Source organism: Puma concolor, chromosome D2 (genome assembly GCF_028749965.1).
Source record: "Puma concolor isolate L17-30 chromosome D2, mPumCon1.1.hap2, whole genome shotgun sequence".
NCBI lineage: Eukaryota > Metazoa > Chordata > Mammalia > Carnivora > Felidae > Puma > Puma concolor.
In genome coordinates this window covers 37743546-37764399 of record NC_141677.1, presented here as the reverse complement: position 1 = coordinate 37764399, position 20854 = coordinate 37743546, and the positions used below count along the sequence as shown (strand labels likewise).

Genomic DNA, 20854 nt, shown 5'->3' with positions numbered 1-20854 from the left:
GTGACTTACTTATATTAATGTAATGAAGAGATTTTGTAAGTTACAAGTTTATGCCTTAAGAGACCTTGTGTGATTCAGTATGTTCTCTTTAGCTTCTGCCATCACCATTGGAAAGACATTCTTGGGCCAGCCTGCTGATCCCAAGAAGTGGATAAGGAATCTTGAATTGCCCCAACCAAGGTGTTTCAACTAAACTCAGCTCAGAACAAAGCCCTTCTGACAACCTTGACACACATGAGTAAGTCCAGTTGAAATGAAGCAAACCTAGTCTTCAGGAAAAACCAGCTGACCCACAGATAGGCAACCTATAATAATAAATAATTGTTGTTTTAAGTCACTGAATTTGGGATTCTTTGTTACACAGCGATAGCTAACTGATCCAACTCCCAATACTTTGGGAGAGATTCCTGGCCTGCTCTAAAATCTCTGGAAATATCCTTGGGATCTTATACTTACCAATGCAGATATAGCTTCAAGTCCAATCTTTGATAACTTTTTTCTTTATCTGTCCCCTGCACACAAATCTTGGGAAAAACTCCATAAATCCTTCTTCCAGAATTGCTTTGTAAGTGTCTTATGGTGAGCTCACCTAACCCACTTTGCTCCATGTTCAAAGATTACTATTCATAAATTACTGTAGGCAGGGTTCATCATGGAAAGGAAAGTCTTCTATTAACTCAGGTTAATATCAGGAGAGGACATTAGCAGAATCAAAGTGAGATAATAATAGAATATAAATGCTCTTGAACTGTTAAGGCCAAAAAGAGGGGCAGGCACACTGGCAATGGTTAATGGGACAGTAAATGCTTTGGTATCTACCTGTTCTCTGTTCTAAGTCTCTTTAGAATCTTTCATCATATTAAAAGCAAACTCTCTCTGGAAACATGGTCCTTTGGACACAATTCATCATGTAATTCTTTTACCTATGGGCTCAGTTTTCTCTCGCCTTCTATAGCAAAAATACCTGAGGGAGGAGGGTCAGACCAATCCCCTAATAGTCCACTGGTCTTCTGGCATAGCTTATAGACTATATTTCAACCTTAGCTATGATTTCAGTGCATCCAAAACACCCCCAGTAATGACATCTCCCCCCACCCTGTACTCTCTCACATTGTAGCTATGTGACCTTGAACAAGTCCCATCATTTTTCTGAGCCTTGGTTTTCACATTTGCAGACCTTGGGGACTGAATCACTTGATGGTCTTTATGGCTTGTGATCAGACAATTCTCTGATTATCTTATCTACTCAACCAGATTCACAGAAATGTCAATTCTTACATTTGGAAGAAACTTCCAAAATTATCCAACCCCAACACTTTAATTTATGAAAGAGAAAACAGAGCCCCAGACCAAGTGAGTTGCCTGGGCCCACCCAGTAAGTTAACAGCAGAGCTGAGATGAGAACTGGGGCCTCTTTCCTTTTCAACATTGTCTCTCATTTAACTTCCTTGAGAATGGGGCTAATTTCAAATTCATCTTTTTCATTTTCAGCCACACAGTCCAAGAATTGCAACCAACACTCAATAAATCTCAATAAATATTTGTTGACTTGAACTGGGAATGAGTAAGCATTGGTTACTCGGCCAAGAACCAAAATTCTGAGTCTGTTCAGCCAAGAGAACATGACTGCCACATTCCCTGGAGCTCTTCTTCTCTCATGTGGGGTAGAAGTATGATTGTGTGTAACTAGTTTCTTAAGTTACATTTTGATCAAAGAGACAAAACAGCTCCTTATCCAGCATTAGGTTGACATCACTGGGTCTTCAAACACTAGTGCTGCTCACCATGAAGGTGTGGTGGCAATTTACACACAATTTCTCACTCACAGTTTATATTTTGAGACAAGATTGGTTTTGGGCAAGGACATGATGGATTGGATTTGGGCAGACAGCCACTAAAAGTGCTTATTGTTTTAGAGTGAACTAATGTTCCTCTGAATAGAAAACAATTTATACACACAAGGAAAGTAAAGCAAAGGAGTGAAGTACTGACGACAAGCAAGCTTGTATTATTTGTCATAGTCCCAGATATTCTCCTCTCCCGTTTTTGAAAAGGTACAAGACTGACTATGTCCCCTCCTGGGTGGCATTGCCATTGAAATGAGGAGATATAAAACCACATGTTATCCCAGCCTGTTCTGTTGGGAAACCACATTAATAAGCTCAGTTTACCCTCAAATCAGGCACTTAAAACATTCCAAGGGCACTAGTTCTGTATGTTAATGAAGGTCTCCCAGAAAGAATGTCCTGTCCCGAAATATGTATAGGAAATCCTTGGTTAAAGGATTTTAAGTTTATTTATTTTCTCTTTAAAAATTATGTGAAAAAGTGTGATATTTAATACATCAAAGAATATATGGCACATGTAAGTAATGAAACTCAGTGGTAAAATAAATAGCCATGTATTCCCCCAATCAACTTAAAAACAAAAACACTGCCAATATCTTTGAATCTACTTGTGAATTCTTCCCTGCTTCTCTCAATTGTCCCCCCACATATGTATATACATGAAAATATATACCTGTATATGTGTATATATGTGTGTATTAGACATTTACCTTTGTTTTGGTAATTTTGTAAAAATCAAATCATACTATACATAATTTTGAGTGACGTATTTTTTCATTCATCATTATATGTCTAAGATTCATCCATGTTGTTGTACACATGGGTAGATCATGGGATGTCAATGGTGGAATGAATAGACTTATAAATGACTCTTAGGATAAATATGCAAGGAATTGTCTAGTATACACATGTAGGACTAGAACTAAGTCACAAGAAATGTACATGTTTAACTTGACAAGAGCCAATTGTTTTCCAAAGTGATTATACTGATGCAATCTCTCCCAGCAGTGTGTAAGAATAGTACTGCCTTTATATGTAGGCAAGAAGTCTCTGCCTGGTCTTGATTCACAGGGGATTGTGCTTTGGACTGCCTTTCTGAAAAATTTCCAAGTTCTCCTACAGTGCCTAAGACTGGCTTGGAGGAAGAATGCAGTCTGGGTAGGTAGGGTATTCCAAGTTTTAGTTCACCTCTTAGGGTGTTCCCTGCCCTCTAACCCCCCTCACCCTAACACAGCTGCCTCACGTATACATAAGAAGTTCCCAGACTCAGATCTATGGGGCTGTCCTGGGACCCCAAGGTGGGGTCTCTATTTCAAGCGTTGGCCTGGTCAGCACACTGCTCTGCTGGCTGAGGCAGTATTTCTTTCTCAGGATTGTATGAGGTTAAGCTCCCAGAATAGTGGTGACTAGCTGATATTGGTTGATCTAATTGTTTACATGGGCAAAGTCCCTGAAAAATGGATTTACTTAGAAGCCCACATACTTTGGGAGTGGTCATGTATAAATGTTCCCAGTATTCCACAATCCCATCACCACTTAGTAACATCAAACTTCTCAATTTATGCAACCTAGCACATACGAAATGGTATCTCATTTTGGTGGTAATTTGCATATCTCTGATTACTAGAAAATTTGATCTTTGTTTCATATTTTTATTTGCCATTATAATAACGTTTCTGTGAAATGCTTTTTTAAGTCATTTAACCATTTTTAAAAATTGTGGTAAAATACACATAATATAATATTTGCTATTTTAAAGAACACAGTTCAGTAGTGTCAAGTATATGTATATACTTGGTTGTACAACAAATATCCCAAAATTTTTCAACTTGCAAAACTAAATTCTATACCCATTAAACAATATGTCCCCATTTCCCCCTTCCTATAGCTCTTGGAAGCTACCATTTTACTATCCGTTAATATGAATTCGACTGCTCTATATTTCTCATATAAATGGAACAATACAGTATTTGTCTTCTTGACTAACTTATTTTGGTTACCATACTGACTTCCAGGTTCACCCATACTGTGGCCTGTGTCAGAACTTCCTTCCTTTTATTTATTTATTTTTTCAATATATGAAACTTATTGTCAAATTGGTTTCCATAGAACTTCCTTCCTTTTAAAGGCTGAATAATATTCCATTTTATGTGTATATCACATTTTGTTTATCCATTCATCTATCAAGACATTTTGTAGCTTCCACACTTTGATGACTGCAAATAATGCTGTTAGAAAATACATATACAAATATCTTTTCAATTTGCTTTGATTTACTTTTTGGATATGTATCCAGAAGTGGGAGTGCTGAATCATACGGTAATTCTATTTTTAATATTTTTGAGGAGCCACCATATTATTTTCCATAGAGGCTGCAACATATTACATTTCCACCAAAAACCCATGAAAGTTCCCTAATTTATCCAAATCTTTGGCAATTTACTCACTTGTTTAGGAATAGTCACCTTAATTGTGAAGTGATATCTCATGTGGTTTGATTTGAATTACCTTGTTAGTGATGTTGAGTATCTTTTTTTTTTTAATTTAATTTAATTTTTTATTTTTTAAAATTTACATCCAAATTAGTTAGGATATAGTGAAACAATGACTTCAGGAGTAGATTCCTTAATGCCCCTTAACCATTTAGCCCATCCCCCCTCCCACAACCCCTCCAGTAACCCTCTGTTTGTTCTCCATATTTATGAGTCTCTTCTGTTTTGTCACCTCTCTGTTTTTATATGATTTTTGTTTCCCTTCCCTTATGTTCATCTGTTTTGTCTCTTAAAGTCCTCCTATGAGTGAAGTCACATGATTTTTGTCTTTCTCTGACTGACTAATTTCACTTAGCATAATACCCTCCAGTTCCATTCACATAGTTGCAAATGGCAAGATTTCATTCTTTTTGATTGCCGAGTAAGTAATACTCCATTGTATATATATACCACATCTTCTTTATCCATTCATCCATCTATGGACATTTGGGCTCTTTCCATACTTTGCCTATTGTTAATAGTGCTGCTATAAGCATGGGGGTGCATGTGTCTCTTCAAAACAGCACACCTGTATCCTATGGATAAATGCCTATAGTGCAATTGCTGGGCCATAGGATAGTTCTATTTTTAGTTTTTTTGAGGAACCTCCATACTGTTTTCCAGAGTGGCTGCACCAGCTTGCATTCCCACCAACAACGCAAAAGAGATCCTCTTTCTCTGCATCCTCGCCAACATCTGTTGTTGCCTGAGTTGCTAATGTTAGCCATTCTGACAGGTGTAAGGTGGTATCTCATGGTGGTTTTGATTTGTATTTCCCTGATGATGAGTGACGTTGAGCATTTTTCATGTGTCAGTTGGCCATCTGGATGTCCTCTTTGGAGAAGTGTCTATTCATGTCTTTTGCCCATTTCTTCACTGGATTATTTGTTTTCTGGGGGTTGACTTTGAAAAGTTCTTTATAGATTTTGGATACTAACCCTTTACCTGATATGTCTTTTGCAAATATCTTCTTCCATTCTGTTGGTTGCCTTTTAGTTTTGCTGATTGTTTGCCTCACTGTGCAGAAGATTTTTATTTTGATGAGGTCCCAGTAGTTCATTTTTGCTTTTGTTTCCCTTGCCTCCAGAGACATATTGAGTAAGAAGTTGCTGTCACCAAGATCAAAGAGGTTTTTGCCTGCTTTCTTCTCGGGGATTTTGATGGCTTCCTGTCTTACATTGAAGTCTTTCATCCATTTTGAGTTTATTTTCCTGTATGGTGTAAGAAAGTGGTCCAGGTTCATTCTTCTGCATGTCACCGTCCAGTTTTCCCAGCACCACTTGCTGAAGAGACTGTCTTTATTCCATTGGATATTCTTTGCTGCTTTGTCAAAGATTAGTTGGCCATATGTTTGTGGGTCCATTTCTGGGTTCTCTATTCTGTTCCATTGATCTGAGTGTCTGTTCTTGGGCCAGTACCATACGGTCTTGATGATTACAGCTTTGTAGTATAGCTTGAAGTCTGGGATTGTGATGCTTCCTGCTTTGGTTTTCTTTTTCAAGATTGCTTTGGCTATTTGGGGTCTTTTCTGGTTCCATACAAATTTTAGGATTATTTGTTCTAGCTCTGTGAAGAATGCTGGTGTTATTTTGATAGGCATTGCATTGAATATGTAGATTGCTTTGGGTAGTATCGACATTTTAACAATATTTGTTCTTCCTATCCAGGAGCATGGAATCTTTTTCCATTTTTTTGTGTGTCTTCTTCATTTCTCTCATAAGTTTTCTATAGTTTTCAGTGTATAGATTTTTCACCTCTTTGGTTAGATTTATTCCAAGATATTTTATGGTTTTTTGTGCAACTGTAAATAGGATCGATTCCTTGATTTCTCTTTCTGTCGCTTCATTGTTGGTGTATAGGAATGCAACAGATTTATGTGCATTGATTTTATTCAGCAACTTTGCTGAATTCATGAATCAGTTCTAGCAGTTTTTTGGTGGAATCTTTAGGGTTTTCCATATAGAGTATCATGTCATCTGCGAAGAGTGAAAGTTTGACCTCCTGCTGGCCGATTTGGATGCCTCTTATTTCTTTGTGTTGTCTGATTGCAGAGGCTAAGACTTCGAATACTATGTTGAATAACAGTGGTGAGAGTGGGCATCCCTGTCTTGTTGCTGACCTTAAAGGGAAAGCTTCAGTTTTTCCCCATTGAGGATGATATTAGCGTTGGGTCATTCACATATGGGTTTTATGTTCTCTAGGTATGATCCTTCTATCCCTACTTTCTTGAGGGTTTTTATCAAGAAAGGATGCTGTATTTTGTCACATGCTTTCTCTGCATCTATTGAGAGGATCATATGGTTCTTGTCCTTTCTTTTATTGATGTGATGAATCATGCTAATTGTTTTGCAGATATTGAACGAGCCCTGCATCTCAGGTATAAATTGCACTTGGTCCTGGTGAATAATTTTTTTAATGTATTGTTGGATCTGATTGGCTAATATCTTGTTGAGGATTTTTGCATACATGTTCATCAGGGAAATTGATCTATAGTTCTCTTTTTTAGTGGGGTTTCTGTCTGGTTTTGGAATCAATGCTGGCTTCATAGAAAGAGTTTGGAAGTTTTCCTTCCATTTCTGTTTTTTGGAATAGTTTCAAGAGAATAGGTGTTAACTCTTCCTTAAATGTTTGGTAGAATTCCCCTGGAAAGCCATCTGGTCCTGGACTCTTGTTTTTTTGGCAGTTTTTTGATTACTAATTCGATGTCCTTACTGGTTATAGGTCTGTTCAAATTTCCTATATCTTCCCAGTTTCAGTTTTGGTAGTGTATATGTTTCTAGGAATTTGTCCATTTCTTCCAGATTGCCCATTTTATTGGCATAGAATTGCTCATAATATTCTTATTATTGTTTTTATTTCTGTTGTGTTGGTTGTGATCTCTCCTCTTTCATTCTTGATTTTATTTATTTGGGTTCTTTCCTTTTTTCTTTTTGATCAAACTGGCTAGTGGCTTATCAATTTTGGTAATTCTTTCAAAGAACCAGCTTTTGGTTTCATTGACCTGCTCTACTGTTTTTTTTTGTGTGTTTTTTTTTTTTGTGTGTGTGTGGTTTCGATAGCATTAATTTCTGCTCTAATCTTTATTATTTCCTGTCTTCTGCTGTTTAGGGGTTTTATTTGCTGTTCCTTTTCCAGCTCTTTAAGGCATAAGGTTAGGTTGTGTATCTGAGCTCTTTCTTCCTTCTTTAGGAAGGTCTGGATTGCTATATACTTTCCTCTTATGACCATCTTTGCTTCATCCCAGATGTTTTGGGTTGTGGTGTTATCATTTTCATTGACTTCCATATACTTTTTAATTTCCTCTTTAACTTCTTGGTTAGCCCATTCATTTTGTAGTAGGATGTTCTTCAGTCTCCAAGTATTTGTTACCTTTCCAAATTTTTTCTTGTGGTTGATTTCGAGTTTCATAGCATTGTGGTCTGCAAATATGCACGGTATGATCTCGATCTTTTTGTACTTACTGGGGGCTGATTTGTGCCCCTGTATGTGGTCTATGCTGGAGAACGTTCCATGTGCACTGGAGAAGAATGTATATTCTATTGCTTTAGGATGAAATGTTCTGAATATATCTGTTAAGTCCATCTGGTCCAATGTGTCATTCAAAGCATTGTTTCCTTGTTGATTTTTTGATTAGATGATCTGTCCATTGCTGTGAGTGGGGAGTTGAAGTATCCTACTATTATGCTATTACTATCGATGAGTTTCTTTATGTTTGTGATTAATTGATTTATATATTTGCGTGCTTTCACATTTGGCGCATAAATGTTACAATTGTTAGGTCTTCTTGGTGGGTAGGCCCCTTGATTATGATATAAAGCCCTTCTGCATCTCTTGATACAGTTTTTATTTTAAAGTCTAGATTGTCGGATATTAGTATGGCTACTCCAGCTTTCTTTTGTTGACCATTAGCATGATAGATGGTTCTCCATCCCTTTAGTTTCAATCTGAAGGTGACTTTAGGTCTAAAATGGGTCTCTTGTAAACAGCATATAGATAGATCTAGTTTTCTTATCCATTCTATTACCCTATGTCTTTTGATTGGAGCATTGAGTCCATTGACATTTAGAGTGAGTACTGAAAGATATGAATTTATTGCCATTATGATGCTTGGGGAGTTGGAGTTTCCAGTGGTGTTCTCTGGTCCTTTCTAATCTTTGTTGCTTTTGGTCTTCATTTATTTGTTTTTTTTATATTTTCATCTTTTCTCCCCTCAGAGAGTCCCCCTTAAAATTTCTTGCAGGGCTGGTTTAGTGGTCACAAACTCCTTTAATTTTTGTTTGTCTGGGAAACTTTTAATCTCTCCTTCTATTTTGAATGACAGCCTTGCTGGATAAAGAATTCTTGGCTGCATATTTTTCTGATTCAGCACATTGAATATATCCCACCACCCCTTTCTGGCCTGCCAGGTTTGTGTGGATAGGTCTGTTGCAAACCTTATCTGTCTTCCCTTGTATGTTAGGGACTGTTTTCCCTTGCTGCTTTCATGATTCTCTCATTCCTGGAGTATTTTGTGAATTTGACTATGATATGCCTTTTTGATGGTTGGTTTTTGTTGACTCTAATGGGAATCCTCTGTGCTTCCTGGATGTTGATGTATCTTTCCCCAGGTTAGGAAAGTTTTCTGCTATGATTTACTCACATAACCCTTCTACCCCTATTTCTCTCTCTTCCTCTTCTGGGACCCCTATGATTCTGATGTTGTTCCTTTTTAATGCGTCACTGATTTCTCTAATTCTTAAATCGTGGTCTTTTGTCTTATTCTCCCTCTTTTTTTTTTTTTTTTTTTTTTTTGCTTTATCATTCTCTATAAGTTTGTCTTCTATATCGCTGATTCTCTGTTCTGCCTCGTCCATCCTTGCCACCGCTGCATCCATCTGTGATTGCAGCTCGGTTATAGCATTTTTAATTTCATTCTGGCTATTTTTTACTTCTTTTATCTCTGCAGAAGGGGATTCTAATCTATTTTCTACTCCAGCTAGTATTCTTATTATCATGATTCTAAATTCTGTTTCAGACATCTTGCTTGTATCTGTATTGGTTAAATCCCTGGCTGTCGTTTCTTTGTGGTCTTTCTTTTGTGGTGAATTCCTTCATTTCATCATTTTAGGGAGAAAAGGAATTTATGAGGTAGAAAAATTGAAATGAAAAAAATTAAAATTAAAAAAATATTAAAATTAAAGATTAAAAACACCCACACCCACAAATCGAATAGATGATGCTAGATCCTAGGCGTGTTTTGGTCTGGGTGTTGAAAGTGGTTTGACAGGGGCGCCTGGGTGGCGCAGTCGGTTAAGCGTCCGATTTCAGCCAGGTCACGATCTCGCGGTCCGTGAGTTCGAGCCCCGCATCAGGCTCTGGGCTGATGGCTCAGAGCCTGGAGCCTGTTTCCGATTCTGTGTCTCCCTCTCTCTCTGCTCCTCCCCCGTTCATGCTCTGTCTCTCTCTGTCCCAAAAATAAATAAACGTTGAAAAAAAAAATTAAAAAAAAAAAAAAAGAAAGTGGTTTGACAGATTAGAGAAACAAAAGGGGGAGTGGAAGAAAAATAAAAAAGGAAATCATTTTAGAATTTGAAAAAATGAATACACTGAAGTAGACTAAAATGAGATGATGGGGGTAAAATAGAATTTGAAAAAGTATACACAAAAGTAAAGAATATAGTAGAAAAAATTAAAGAATAATATTTTTAATAAAAATTAAAAATAAATACGAACTTTCAGTTTCTATATTTAAGAAGAAAGAAAAGAAACGAAAAAGAGAAAAAGAAAAAAAAAGAAAAAAGATATCGTTTCAAAATTTGAAAAAGTGAATACACTGTAGTAGACTAAAATAAAATGATGGAAGTAAAATAGAATTTGAAAAAAGTTACACAAAAGCAAAAATATAGTAATAAAAATTAAATAAAAATATTTTTAATAGAAATTGAAAGTAAAAATCAAGAAAAAGAAAAGAAACAAAAAAGGCAAAAAGAAAAAGAAATAAAAAAAAGGAAATTGTTTGAAAATTAGAAAAGGTGAGCACACTGAAGTAGATTAAACTAAAATGATGGAAGTATAGTAGAATATGAAAAATTTACACAAAAGTAAAAAATATAGTAATAAAAATTAAGGAAAGATATTTTTAATAAATATTGAAAATAATAATGAATTTTTTCTCTTTCTGTATTCAAGAAAAAGAAAAGAATTGTAAAAGAGAAAAAGAAAAAGGGAAAAAAAAGAAAGAAAATTGAATAGATGAACCTACTAACACATGAAAGTAAGACTGAAATTGCTTCGTTTTCCCCTAGAAGTCAGTCTATGTAGCTCTTTATAGTCCATAAATGAAGCCTGCGGTGAGACTTGTGTTCTTGAAGAGCGAAGTTGGCCCAGTTGGGTGGGGCTCAGTGTAATGGCTCCATTCTCCACTAGATGGCGCTGCGAGCCTACTGGGGTGGATTGTTGCAGGGCTCGTAGGTGCGTATGCGCATGCGCGGGAGGGTGAAAATGGCACTATCCCAGATCAGCAATCGTGCACCCGTCCTCTGTCTTCAGCTCTCGTCCACTCGCTGCTTTTTCACTCTCTGTGACCAGGCTCCAGGCAGTACCTCTCTCCCAAGTTTTGTCTCAGACGCGGCTGTTTTCCCCGGCCCCTTACTTCCGAAGGACTGTGGCTTTGACCTGTTCCGCCCCTCTGTGGGAGGGTCTCACCGAGCAACGGCCGAATGAGCAATGGCCGAATATTGGCTGCACCCAGGAACGCCCGCTGGACCCTGTTGGACCCTGTTGTTGCCGGTGCCCCGAGACTGCGGCCAGGTGCCAGCCCGTCCCAGAAAATGTTCGCGAGACAGTGTAGCAGCAGCGTTTCAGGGATTATGGAAAATCACAACACACATCTGGCACCAGGCTTCACCCTTAATGACCTTGTTCCAGCACCAGCGAATGCGGCCATTCTCTGGGGTCTGCTGGGCCCAGGTTGCCTCAAGCCTCTACCAAATGTCCTTCCAGCAGTGGAACCGCTTTTCCCCCTGTGGCCTGAGAACCTCCCGGACCCCACTCTGCTCCTGGGGATTCGCCCTTCCCACCAGAGCACCACCAGGTATCTTGCTATGGAGTTGCAGCCTTTGCGCTCCCCTTGTTTACAGTCTTAGTGGAATTTAAACCCTGTCCTTTCTCCTTTCTCCCTTTTTAGTTTAGTCCCTGCGGCTGTTTCCAATTTTCCACTTTCTCTCCAGCTGCTTTTGGGGAGAGGTGCTTTTCCCGTATTCTCCCCCTCCCCCAGTCTCTGTCCTCTCTCCACTCGCAAAAGCACCTCCCTTCCTGCACCTTCTCGCCCCCCAAGTTCACCTCTCCGCGCCGCGTACCTGCTGAATTCTGTGGTTCATGTTATGCAGATTGTTGTGTTAATCCTCCAATCAGTTTTCTAGGTGTGTAGGATGGTTTAGTGTTGGTCTGGCTATATTTCATGGACGCGAGACACACAAAAAGCTTCCATGCTGTTCCGCCATCTTCGCTCCTCTCCCCATCAGCTTTTTTTAAGTTTTGAGAAATAATTTCCTAGCTCAATTTTATGAAGGTATTCCCTTTTATATCATTCCAAATTTTAATAGTTTAACATTTATATTTAAGTATCTAGAATTGATTGTGTGGTATGAGATGAGTATAAAATTTTATTTCATTTTTTTTCATCATTCTGTTCAAGTAAAGACATCTGTCCCTGTACCAATTATTTACTAGTTCCTCAGTGATGTGACATGTTCTCTCTGGCATATATCAAGTATTCATTGATGTATGGAATTCTGTCAGGACACTTTATTTTGTCTTTACTTAATAGTGACAGTACCTTAATTATTTAGCTTTAAGATTAGCCCTGATCTCTGGTAGGGAATATCTCCTCATCCCATTCATCTTTAAAGGAGTGCCTTGGCTATTTGTATCTTTCATATACATTTTAGAAAGTTTATCAAATTCTTTTAAGAACCTCAGTTGGAATTTTTATTGGAATTGCATTAAATCTACAAGTCAATTTAGATGAACTGACATTTTTGGAATTTTAAGTTTTTCAATTCATATACATGGAATATTCTCCATTTATTTAATTTTCTTTAATGTCTTTCAATTACATCATGAAGTTGAAAGTCTTTTGTTAAAGTGATTCTTGGGTATTTATCTTTTGTTATTATGAATGGTGTACTTTTATTTAAGTTACATCTTTTAAATGTGTATTTATCTTAAAAGGAAATGCAATTGATTTTTTTATATTGATCTTATATCTAGCCACCTTGGAAGTCTCTCCTTAATTTTTATAATTTATCTTCAGATTCCCTTGTCTTTTCAATGTAGTCAATTATATCATCTTGTCAATATTATTTCCTCATTTCCATTCTTATGTCTTTTACTTCATACCTTTTTGCTATTGCATCAGCTAGGATCTCCACTGTAGTATTTAATGGAAATAGTGATATTGGGAATCATTTCCACCACTCCTCACATTTTAGGAAATAACTCTAACTTCACTATTTAGAATGCCATGTATATAACTTTTTTTGTTAAACACCTTTTGTAAAGTTAAGGAAGGACATTTCTATTCCTAAGACTTTTTGTTTGTTTATTTTATTTTGTTTCCTTTTTGTTAATAGTTGTTTAATTTTATCAAATGATTTTTCTATAACTATTGTTTTAATCAAGTATTTTTCTCTAATAAAATCATTATATGTTTAATTTAATAATTATATATTTTATAATTGTACATTTAGTTTAATTATATATTTAATCTTAATATATATATTATTATCTTCACAGATAAAATAATATATATATGCTAGAAGAATATATGCTATTAAGTAGCAGGAAATTCACACTTAGGCACATAACAATAAGAATAATAACAATATAATAATAAAACTGTATTACACTAAAAACAAAAAGTCTTAAAAATAGCAACAGAGAAAAATCAGACATTAAAAAAATATATGAGATGAAAACAATAGCGATAATTGAAGCCAAAAGATGATGGGTAATTGATATAAAATGCTGAGTTGTATAACCAGAAAAACCATCCTTCTAGAATGAAAATGAAAGAGAGATTTCTAGACAATTTCCATCAGTGAACATTAATTCAGAGAACTGGTGGCTCTCAAAAAGTCAGAAACAGAATTACCATATGACCCAGTAATACTATTCCTAGGTGTCTGTCCCAAAGAATCGAAGACAGGTACTCAAATACTTGTATTTGTATTGATAATATAAATATATATATAAACAATACTTGTATTGAATGTTCATAGTAGCACTATTCACAATAACTAAAAGGTGGAAACCACCCAAATGTCCATCAATAGTCTAATGAATAAACAAAAACAAAATGTGTAGGTACACCTCAAAAACATGAATGAATGAAACTATATGCTATAGTATAGATGAAACTTAAAAACATTATGCTAAGTGACAGAAACCAGAGAGAAAAGATCTTATGATTCAATTCATATGAAATATCCAGGATAGTTAAATCCACAGGGACAGAAGGAAGATTGGTGGTTGCCAGGGGTTGGGGGAGGGGAGAATGAGGAATGAATACTTAACAAGAACAGGATTTTCTTTGGGATGATGAAAATTTGGAACCAGATAGAGGTGGTATTGAAAATATACTGTCACTGAATTGTATTGTAAACTGGTTAATTTTATGTAATAGGAATTTCAGCTCGATAAACAATTATTTGCGGTAATTTTCCCAGTTCTGGGTGTATTTTAGCAGGTGGATTTTCCAGAGTACCTAGTCCATTTTACACTGGAATTAGAAGTAGCATTTTGTTTTCTTAACTGCAGAATCTCTCAGCTGTTTTAATATACTCATGTACATTGGCACCTTCCAAGCAACAGATGGAACACACAGCACTCTGGAGGGTGGAGAGTGATACTGGGAAGTCCAGCTTTAAAGAGAGCCGGAGATGTTGGTATTAATAGTAGCAACAGTAGTAGCAATTAGTAGAAGCTGTTCTAGTAATAGGTAACATTTGTGAGTGTTCGTTTCATAACCTGTTTGGGTACTTCAGAGTTGTTAACTCCCATAGTCCTCAGAACATTTGTGTGAAGTAGGTTATTTTATTATCCCCATTTACAGACAAGGAAACTGAGTCCCAATTATTTAATAGGACATATGAGTTCATTGTAGCACGTGGATCTGCCCATCAACAAATGCTCACAGTTCAAACTTCCTTTAAGGTGAACATTTACAACTCTGGGCAGGGGTAATCAGACAGAAAGGTGGTCTGAGAGAAAAGCAGCTGAGAAACCATGGGAGAATTCCCATTGAAAATCAACTGGACAGTTATGAACCCAAGGAGTAGATTTCTGATCCCTGCATTTTTCTATGAACACTCAACTTCCCTCCTGCTGAAGAAGCCCTTATCCAGAGCCTACCTTCTGTTTTGCTCCTCACTGCCCTAGTTCAAGCCAATGGATTTCTCCTACCTCTTAATTATGGCCATACATACATCACCTCTAAGGCACCTATGATCTGTGAGTGAGCTTCAAGCTCACACTCCTTTGGGGATAATGCATACTTCTGTGTTTCTTTAAGGTTGCAGGACGCATATCACAGTACTAATTCAATATGGACATTGGTACCAGGAAGGGAAGTAGACTTGGGATTGACTGATTTTCCTCCTGTTCATATCCAGAGCCTGCTCCTCAGCTTCCCTCTCCATGGGCTCCCATCACCCTCAGTGCCATCCATCACCGCTGCAGCTCAGCCCGGTGATGTATTACACTAACATATCATTAGTGCAACGGCAGAGCAAGGAGCTTTGATGATGTATTGGGGCCATACATCATCAGAATGAGTCACTCTGATGATGTATAACTCAAAAGATGGTACTATCCAGGGAAATGTGGACATACCATAAATCAGGGACAATGTTAAAGAAGAAAACCCAGGATGGCCTCGAAGGAAAATAAAAGTTCAGGGGTCTCCCGCGGTAGGGGTTGAGAGACAAAACTAGTAAATTCTTAACGGCTCAGATTGAAGCTTTTTGCTAGCTGTGGCATTCTTAATGACTAAACCAGACCGTCGGCATCCCAGGGTGACACTTGGGTTTCCTTTCCATCTGGAATTCAGTTTGGCTTCTGCTTTCCTGCAAAGCCCCTTTGTCCTGAGGGAGATGCAGAGTCCATCAGATCAAACACAAAACACTCCAGGTCTGTGCTCTATCCGGGTCCTCTTGGATTCGTCAAGTACAGAATAGTTTGTGGAGCTTTTCAGTCTATGATGGTTCAAGCTTACATTCTCTCAGAAGTTCTTTGCCTGTAGCCTCAGATTATTGAAATTCTTTAGACTCATGAAGGGGTGTGAGTTTGAAATGAGGTTGTAAAAATAGAGCCAAGGGAGTCCTTGCTTGGCCGTTGGAATTAGAAACCTTTAGAACATAGTAGAGGATTTCCATTTGTCAACAGGCTAGATCTTGCTGAAAGTTTCTTTGCTTTTCTTTCTACAAAATAGCAACAGAAAAGGGAGGAGCCCGTGTAACATTTAGTTCAAGACAGAAAATTCCCAAATTAGATATTTATGCTGTCAAGTCCCTAATTGGACTAGTAAATGTTTACCCTTGGATGTGGGACCTCCATCGAAGTACTTTACCTTCTTCTGTCCTATCTTTTCCAGCTTTACCCCCTCCACAGGACGATAAATTATGGAAAATGTCAGCCTCCCTTTGGTATCCTCAGATCAGGGTAGGCTAATTACATTCTCATAGTTTAAGAGCATAAACTCTGTAATTTTAAAACTGATAGATAAAGAAAGTCTTCAGGAAAGGGAGTTGAGAGCCATAAGGCAGAAGGAGGAGGTAAGACCACACGCAAGCATACTGGAAAAAAAATTAACATTTATGTTTAATGCTTTATTTAATGCCAAACTGTCAACTTGAGATCTGAGGCCCAAGCATAATGATTCTATCCCTCCACCCATCCAAAATAAAATAAAAATCAAAGCCTAGGTGCTTCAGGACTGGAGAATATCAGAACTCAGTCCTTGGCATATGGGATCCATTATAGGCAAGAAGTCTTCCTCTGGGAGTTCCTTCCAGTGTCCCCACCCACACTCCCGTCAGGGAGGGAGCCATGGGCAAAGGCACTTACAGTCAACCCCGATGCCAGCCCTGACTCACTGTCTTTGTTTATTGCAAACTCTGCTGTGGACTCTGTCCTGGAGGGGCAGCACACTTGAAGACCCTCCAAGGGAGTGCAGGAGAAGGGCCTTAGCCAACCACAAAACACAACTGCCCCATCCCCTCCCCACTCTGTGGAAAGGACAAGGGGGCTTCACCACCTGAGCAGCAGTTAAGAAACAAAATGCTTTTTTTTTTTTTTTTTTTTTTTTTGGTGCTCAAATAGCTGTGCCTTCAAAGGCCTTTAAAAGTTGAAATAAAACAGATCTTGCCTCTGCTCTTTATTTATTTTTTTGGTTGGGGGCAGGGGAAGAGAACAAGGGAGCTGATAAAGCCAGTATATTCCTTGGGAATTATTAATAAAGGAGCAGGAACTGAAAGGGTCCCATGCCTTAGGGGCCCTCTCACTGTTGAAGGGGATGGTGTGGCAGTCACCTGCACCTGTGTGCATGTTCTCTTTCTGCCTCTGCAGAGGATTGGAGGCACAGGGCATTGGGCACCTGGGCATATGTGTCCAGACAGGACATCCAAGGGAATGGCTAGAGACAATGCCAAGGGGTGCATTGAGGGAGCATTTGGGACCTACAGGACACTACAACTCCGTGGTCAACGTGGGGACATGAGAGAATAGAGAATTTTCCAGAAACAGTTTTAGCTATTAGTGCCAGTTTACTCAGGAGTGGCTTGAGTCAAGCTGTGTTGTGGTATAGCCATCGACTGAGCCTACAGGTTTGGCGTCCTGGGACTGCAGCACAGGTCAGTGCTGTGCATCCACTCATCCTACCTGCCAGAGCTTGAGAATGTCAAGAATAACAGCAGCAGCAGTAGCAGCAACAGGTAACCGCTGCTGTCACACATTTAGTTTATATCAGTACCGTGTTAAGCACTTATATATCACTTAATTATCACAATAGCTTGAAGGGATAGTTTTATGTACCCCATTTTTGCACGGTCACATGGCTAGGAAGTGGTGGAGTAGGACTTCTACTCGATTTCCTTTGGCTCCTAAGCTTTTCTTTGTCAGCACCATGTGAACTGTGATGCAGGGGCAGGCCTGCAATGTTACCCAAACAGGCTTTGAGTGTCTCCATCGCTTCATCCTCTTCTCAAGCTTCTTGCCTTCAGGGACATCTCAGACTTCCATTCTAGCACCCACAGCCAACCTCTCTAAAACTTGGAATAAGAATTATTGCATATTCAGTCTCCTAGTCTGTGCATAAATTAAAGAACAGAGAAATAGGCCTAAACTCCAAAGGCCACTTGCCTGGGAACACAATAAAGGAAGAAAAGCATTGGGTTGGATGGGGCTGCCTGGGAGCTGGTCTTTGCTTGCAGCCTACTACATGCTTGGGTTTCCATCATTGGCTCTGGAACTGGGGTCAAAACTGTGGCCTGGCCCTTTGATAACAATTCTACCCCTCCCCTGCTGTTGGAGCGACAGTATGCCCCCAGTCTAGAAGGCAGCAGAACCACACAGAAATAAAACAATTCAATTTTTCCTTAATTATCTGAATCTTTAGAATAAATAATAATAATAATAAACAAGACACTTGCTATGTTATTCTGTACCCCCCCACCTGCAACATAATAATGCATGGTTTTACAAGATGGAGGTGCAAGAACTAATAAAATATATGGTTTAATTAACTAAACTTATGCTGTAGTCCACATTAGAAGGCCATGATTTAGCTTGCACTCTCATCCTCAGGACAGAATAATGCAAACAGCATAATTAAAAGTTGATGAGAAGTATATTTATTGGGCACACAGAAAGAAGGGACATCCAGATTTATGATACATAAAGTAAACCTTTAGTTTACAATATAATTAATATTTTAAAAACCACAGCATGCATATAATGCAGTTGAAGAGTCCACCCCCGCGGAAGGATAATTTCTTTGGTGCTGATCTTGGCCCCGTTTAATAGTAAATTATGTTCCTGAACATATACAAATGTAACATGATCTATTATGATCTGGAGATGATGCTCATTGAGATGTCTGCGGCTGTGATAGATCGTGGTTGTGCGTCTCCGAAGACATGGAAGATGGCTGAAGGGCCAATTATTTATCTGTGGCATGAATTCCGTGGCTATTAGTCACACACATGGTGACGCAAAATGAGGGTATGCCACTACATTTTAATCAATTCTCGCTGAAGAAAATCCCTCGTTAGCACAGAGTCGAGGACATGCAGAGTTTGCAGGGGAAGAGGAAGAGCTTTAGAAAAGCAGGACAGTTAGGAGAGAGAGACAGGCTCAGAGCGACTGGGAGCACCCAAACAGTGCTCCACAAGTGGTTCTGAGGACCCACTAGCATTTATGGTCTTAGGTCGCAGGTTTAATCTCATGCAACACTCATAACTACCCTGTGTGATAGGTACCGTTTTCATCATGCCTATGTGCAGACAAGGAAACTGAGGCCCTGAGAAATTAGCATGCAGGTAAAGGCAGGGCCAGGATTCTGAGCCTGGTGTGCTATTCATTCTGCCCCACCCCAGGTCTTCTATGAAAGACTCTGAAAGAGCTAAGTAATATTTATCTACAATCCAGTCCACACTTGTCCTTAGAGTCCAGAAGCTCAGGGTCCTCCTCATCCTCTGTTTCTCCATGCACACATGTCCCCAAACTGCCTTGCTGGGAGGCAAGTATCCGGCATGATCCATTGCTTGTCCTTTCATGCTTATTCCCGAGGTGCCAGTAATCCTGCCAGCTGCACAGTCTCCGGGAACCCTGCACCGATCCCAACCTCTAGGGTATTCCAAATAGGGTCATGGTTGTTGTCATTTAATAGATTAAAAAGTCCTAATATATAACGAAATTCGTGAATTACCTTCCTTTCCTCCCTTTTAATCTTCCTCCCTCCCTCTCTCCCTGCTACCCTTCTTTCTTCCTTCCTCACATCCTTAATATTTTTTTAAACCCAGACATTGGGTTTAACAAATATATTTGTATCCTCTTTTTTTTTTTTTAATTTTTTTTTTCAATGTTTATTTATTTTTGGGACAGAGAGAGACAGAGCATGAACGGGGGAGGGGCAGAGAGAGAGGGAGACACAGAATCGGAAACAGGCTCCAGGCTCCGAGCCATCAGCCCAGAGCCTGACGCGGGGCTCGAACTCACGGACCGCGAGATCGTGACCTGGCTGAAGTCGGACGCTTAACCGACTGCGCCACCCAGGCGCCCCTGTATCCTCTTTCTACTGAAACATAAAATACTATAAATTTGGGGGGAGGGGAGGGCTTTTGTGCATAGTCTCCCATATCTCTCCTGTCTAAATTCCCTAGGCCAATTAGTCTACCTCACTATAAGTCTACCTCACTATATAGGGACAGTGTCTTTAGAGCAGCATTCTCATTTATCTGTTCACTCTGCTTGTCCTGTCACCTGGATTATTACTATAGGGGGCCACTGAAGGATTTTAAGAAGGAACACCTGACTGATTTCCCCTACCCAATCTGTATGCTTCACAGGTCATGAAAGAGTTATGAACATCTTATAGAGAATGGGAAAGTGATGCTCAGCCGCATTGCAGAACTCCTAGGAGCTCTGAGTACCTGGCTTTAGGACTTTGGATCCCATTGCTTCAGCCACATCCTGGTTTGGCTCTCTCACCCAAGTATCAAAAACGCAGAGAAGGAGAAGTCCAGTCTAGCATGGGCCTCACTTCCTAGACTGTACTCCACATTCAAAGTGGAAACTAGCATGGCTCCCTTAGCCCCAGGAGGGACCCATTTGAATTGAGACTTGAGAAGAAATTCATTAGAGCCTGAGACACACCAAGTCCCAAAAGGGGGTGCAGAGTCCTGGGCATGAGCTTTGAAACCCTGTCCCAGGTGATCTGGACAAGAGTCCATCCAGCTTTCAAATAAGAATTTTTACCCGGTTTCAGTGGAACTAAATGAAACATTTACCTACAATCCTAATGCTGTTGGAAACACTCTCAGGGAAGAGGCATGCTAAGGAAACACACAAAATAAATTAAGTACAAAGTAGATAAAGAAAATAATATGAGTTCTTCTTCATTATCTGGTTCATTACACATTTTAGTGCTTATTAAATTCGTTGTTAAATGATTTAATTTTGTTTCGGAAAAAAGTGGATGAGGAAAGGAATAAGAGATTAAGGAGATAAACTGCTGAGGTTTCCATTTTGGAACTGGTTACAGAACAAGGATACGATGAGAAAATTAATTTGTACGTCTCTCTAGGGGGGTAGTCAACACCAGGCACCACAACACACACTATTTGCCTTATTTTTTGCTTAATTGGCATGGCCTTCTCTGGGGAGAGCTCAGCCTAAGCCAAGTAAGAGGATAAATCACCTTTAGTGTGGCCCCTTCTG

The 20854-nt window shown here is 38.9% G+C and overlaps 1 protein-coding gene across 1 annotated transcript in view; it reads left to right on the top strand.

The window, feature by feature from the left end:
• Nucleotides 1-10707: 10707 nt before the first annotated feature.
• The window catches only part of LOC147575998 (uncharacterized), a 63193-nt gene continuing 53046 nt past the window's right edge, over nt 10708-20854 (top strand). The window contains exon 1 of the mRNA XM_086680075.1: nt 10708-11450. Within this exon, the coding sequence (XP_086536201.1) occupies nt 11077-11450 (374 nt within the window). The 5' untranslated portion in view covers nt 10708-11076. The remainder of the gene's footprint in view (nt 11451-20854) is intronic.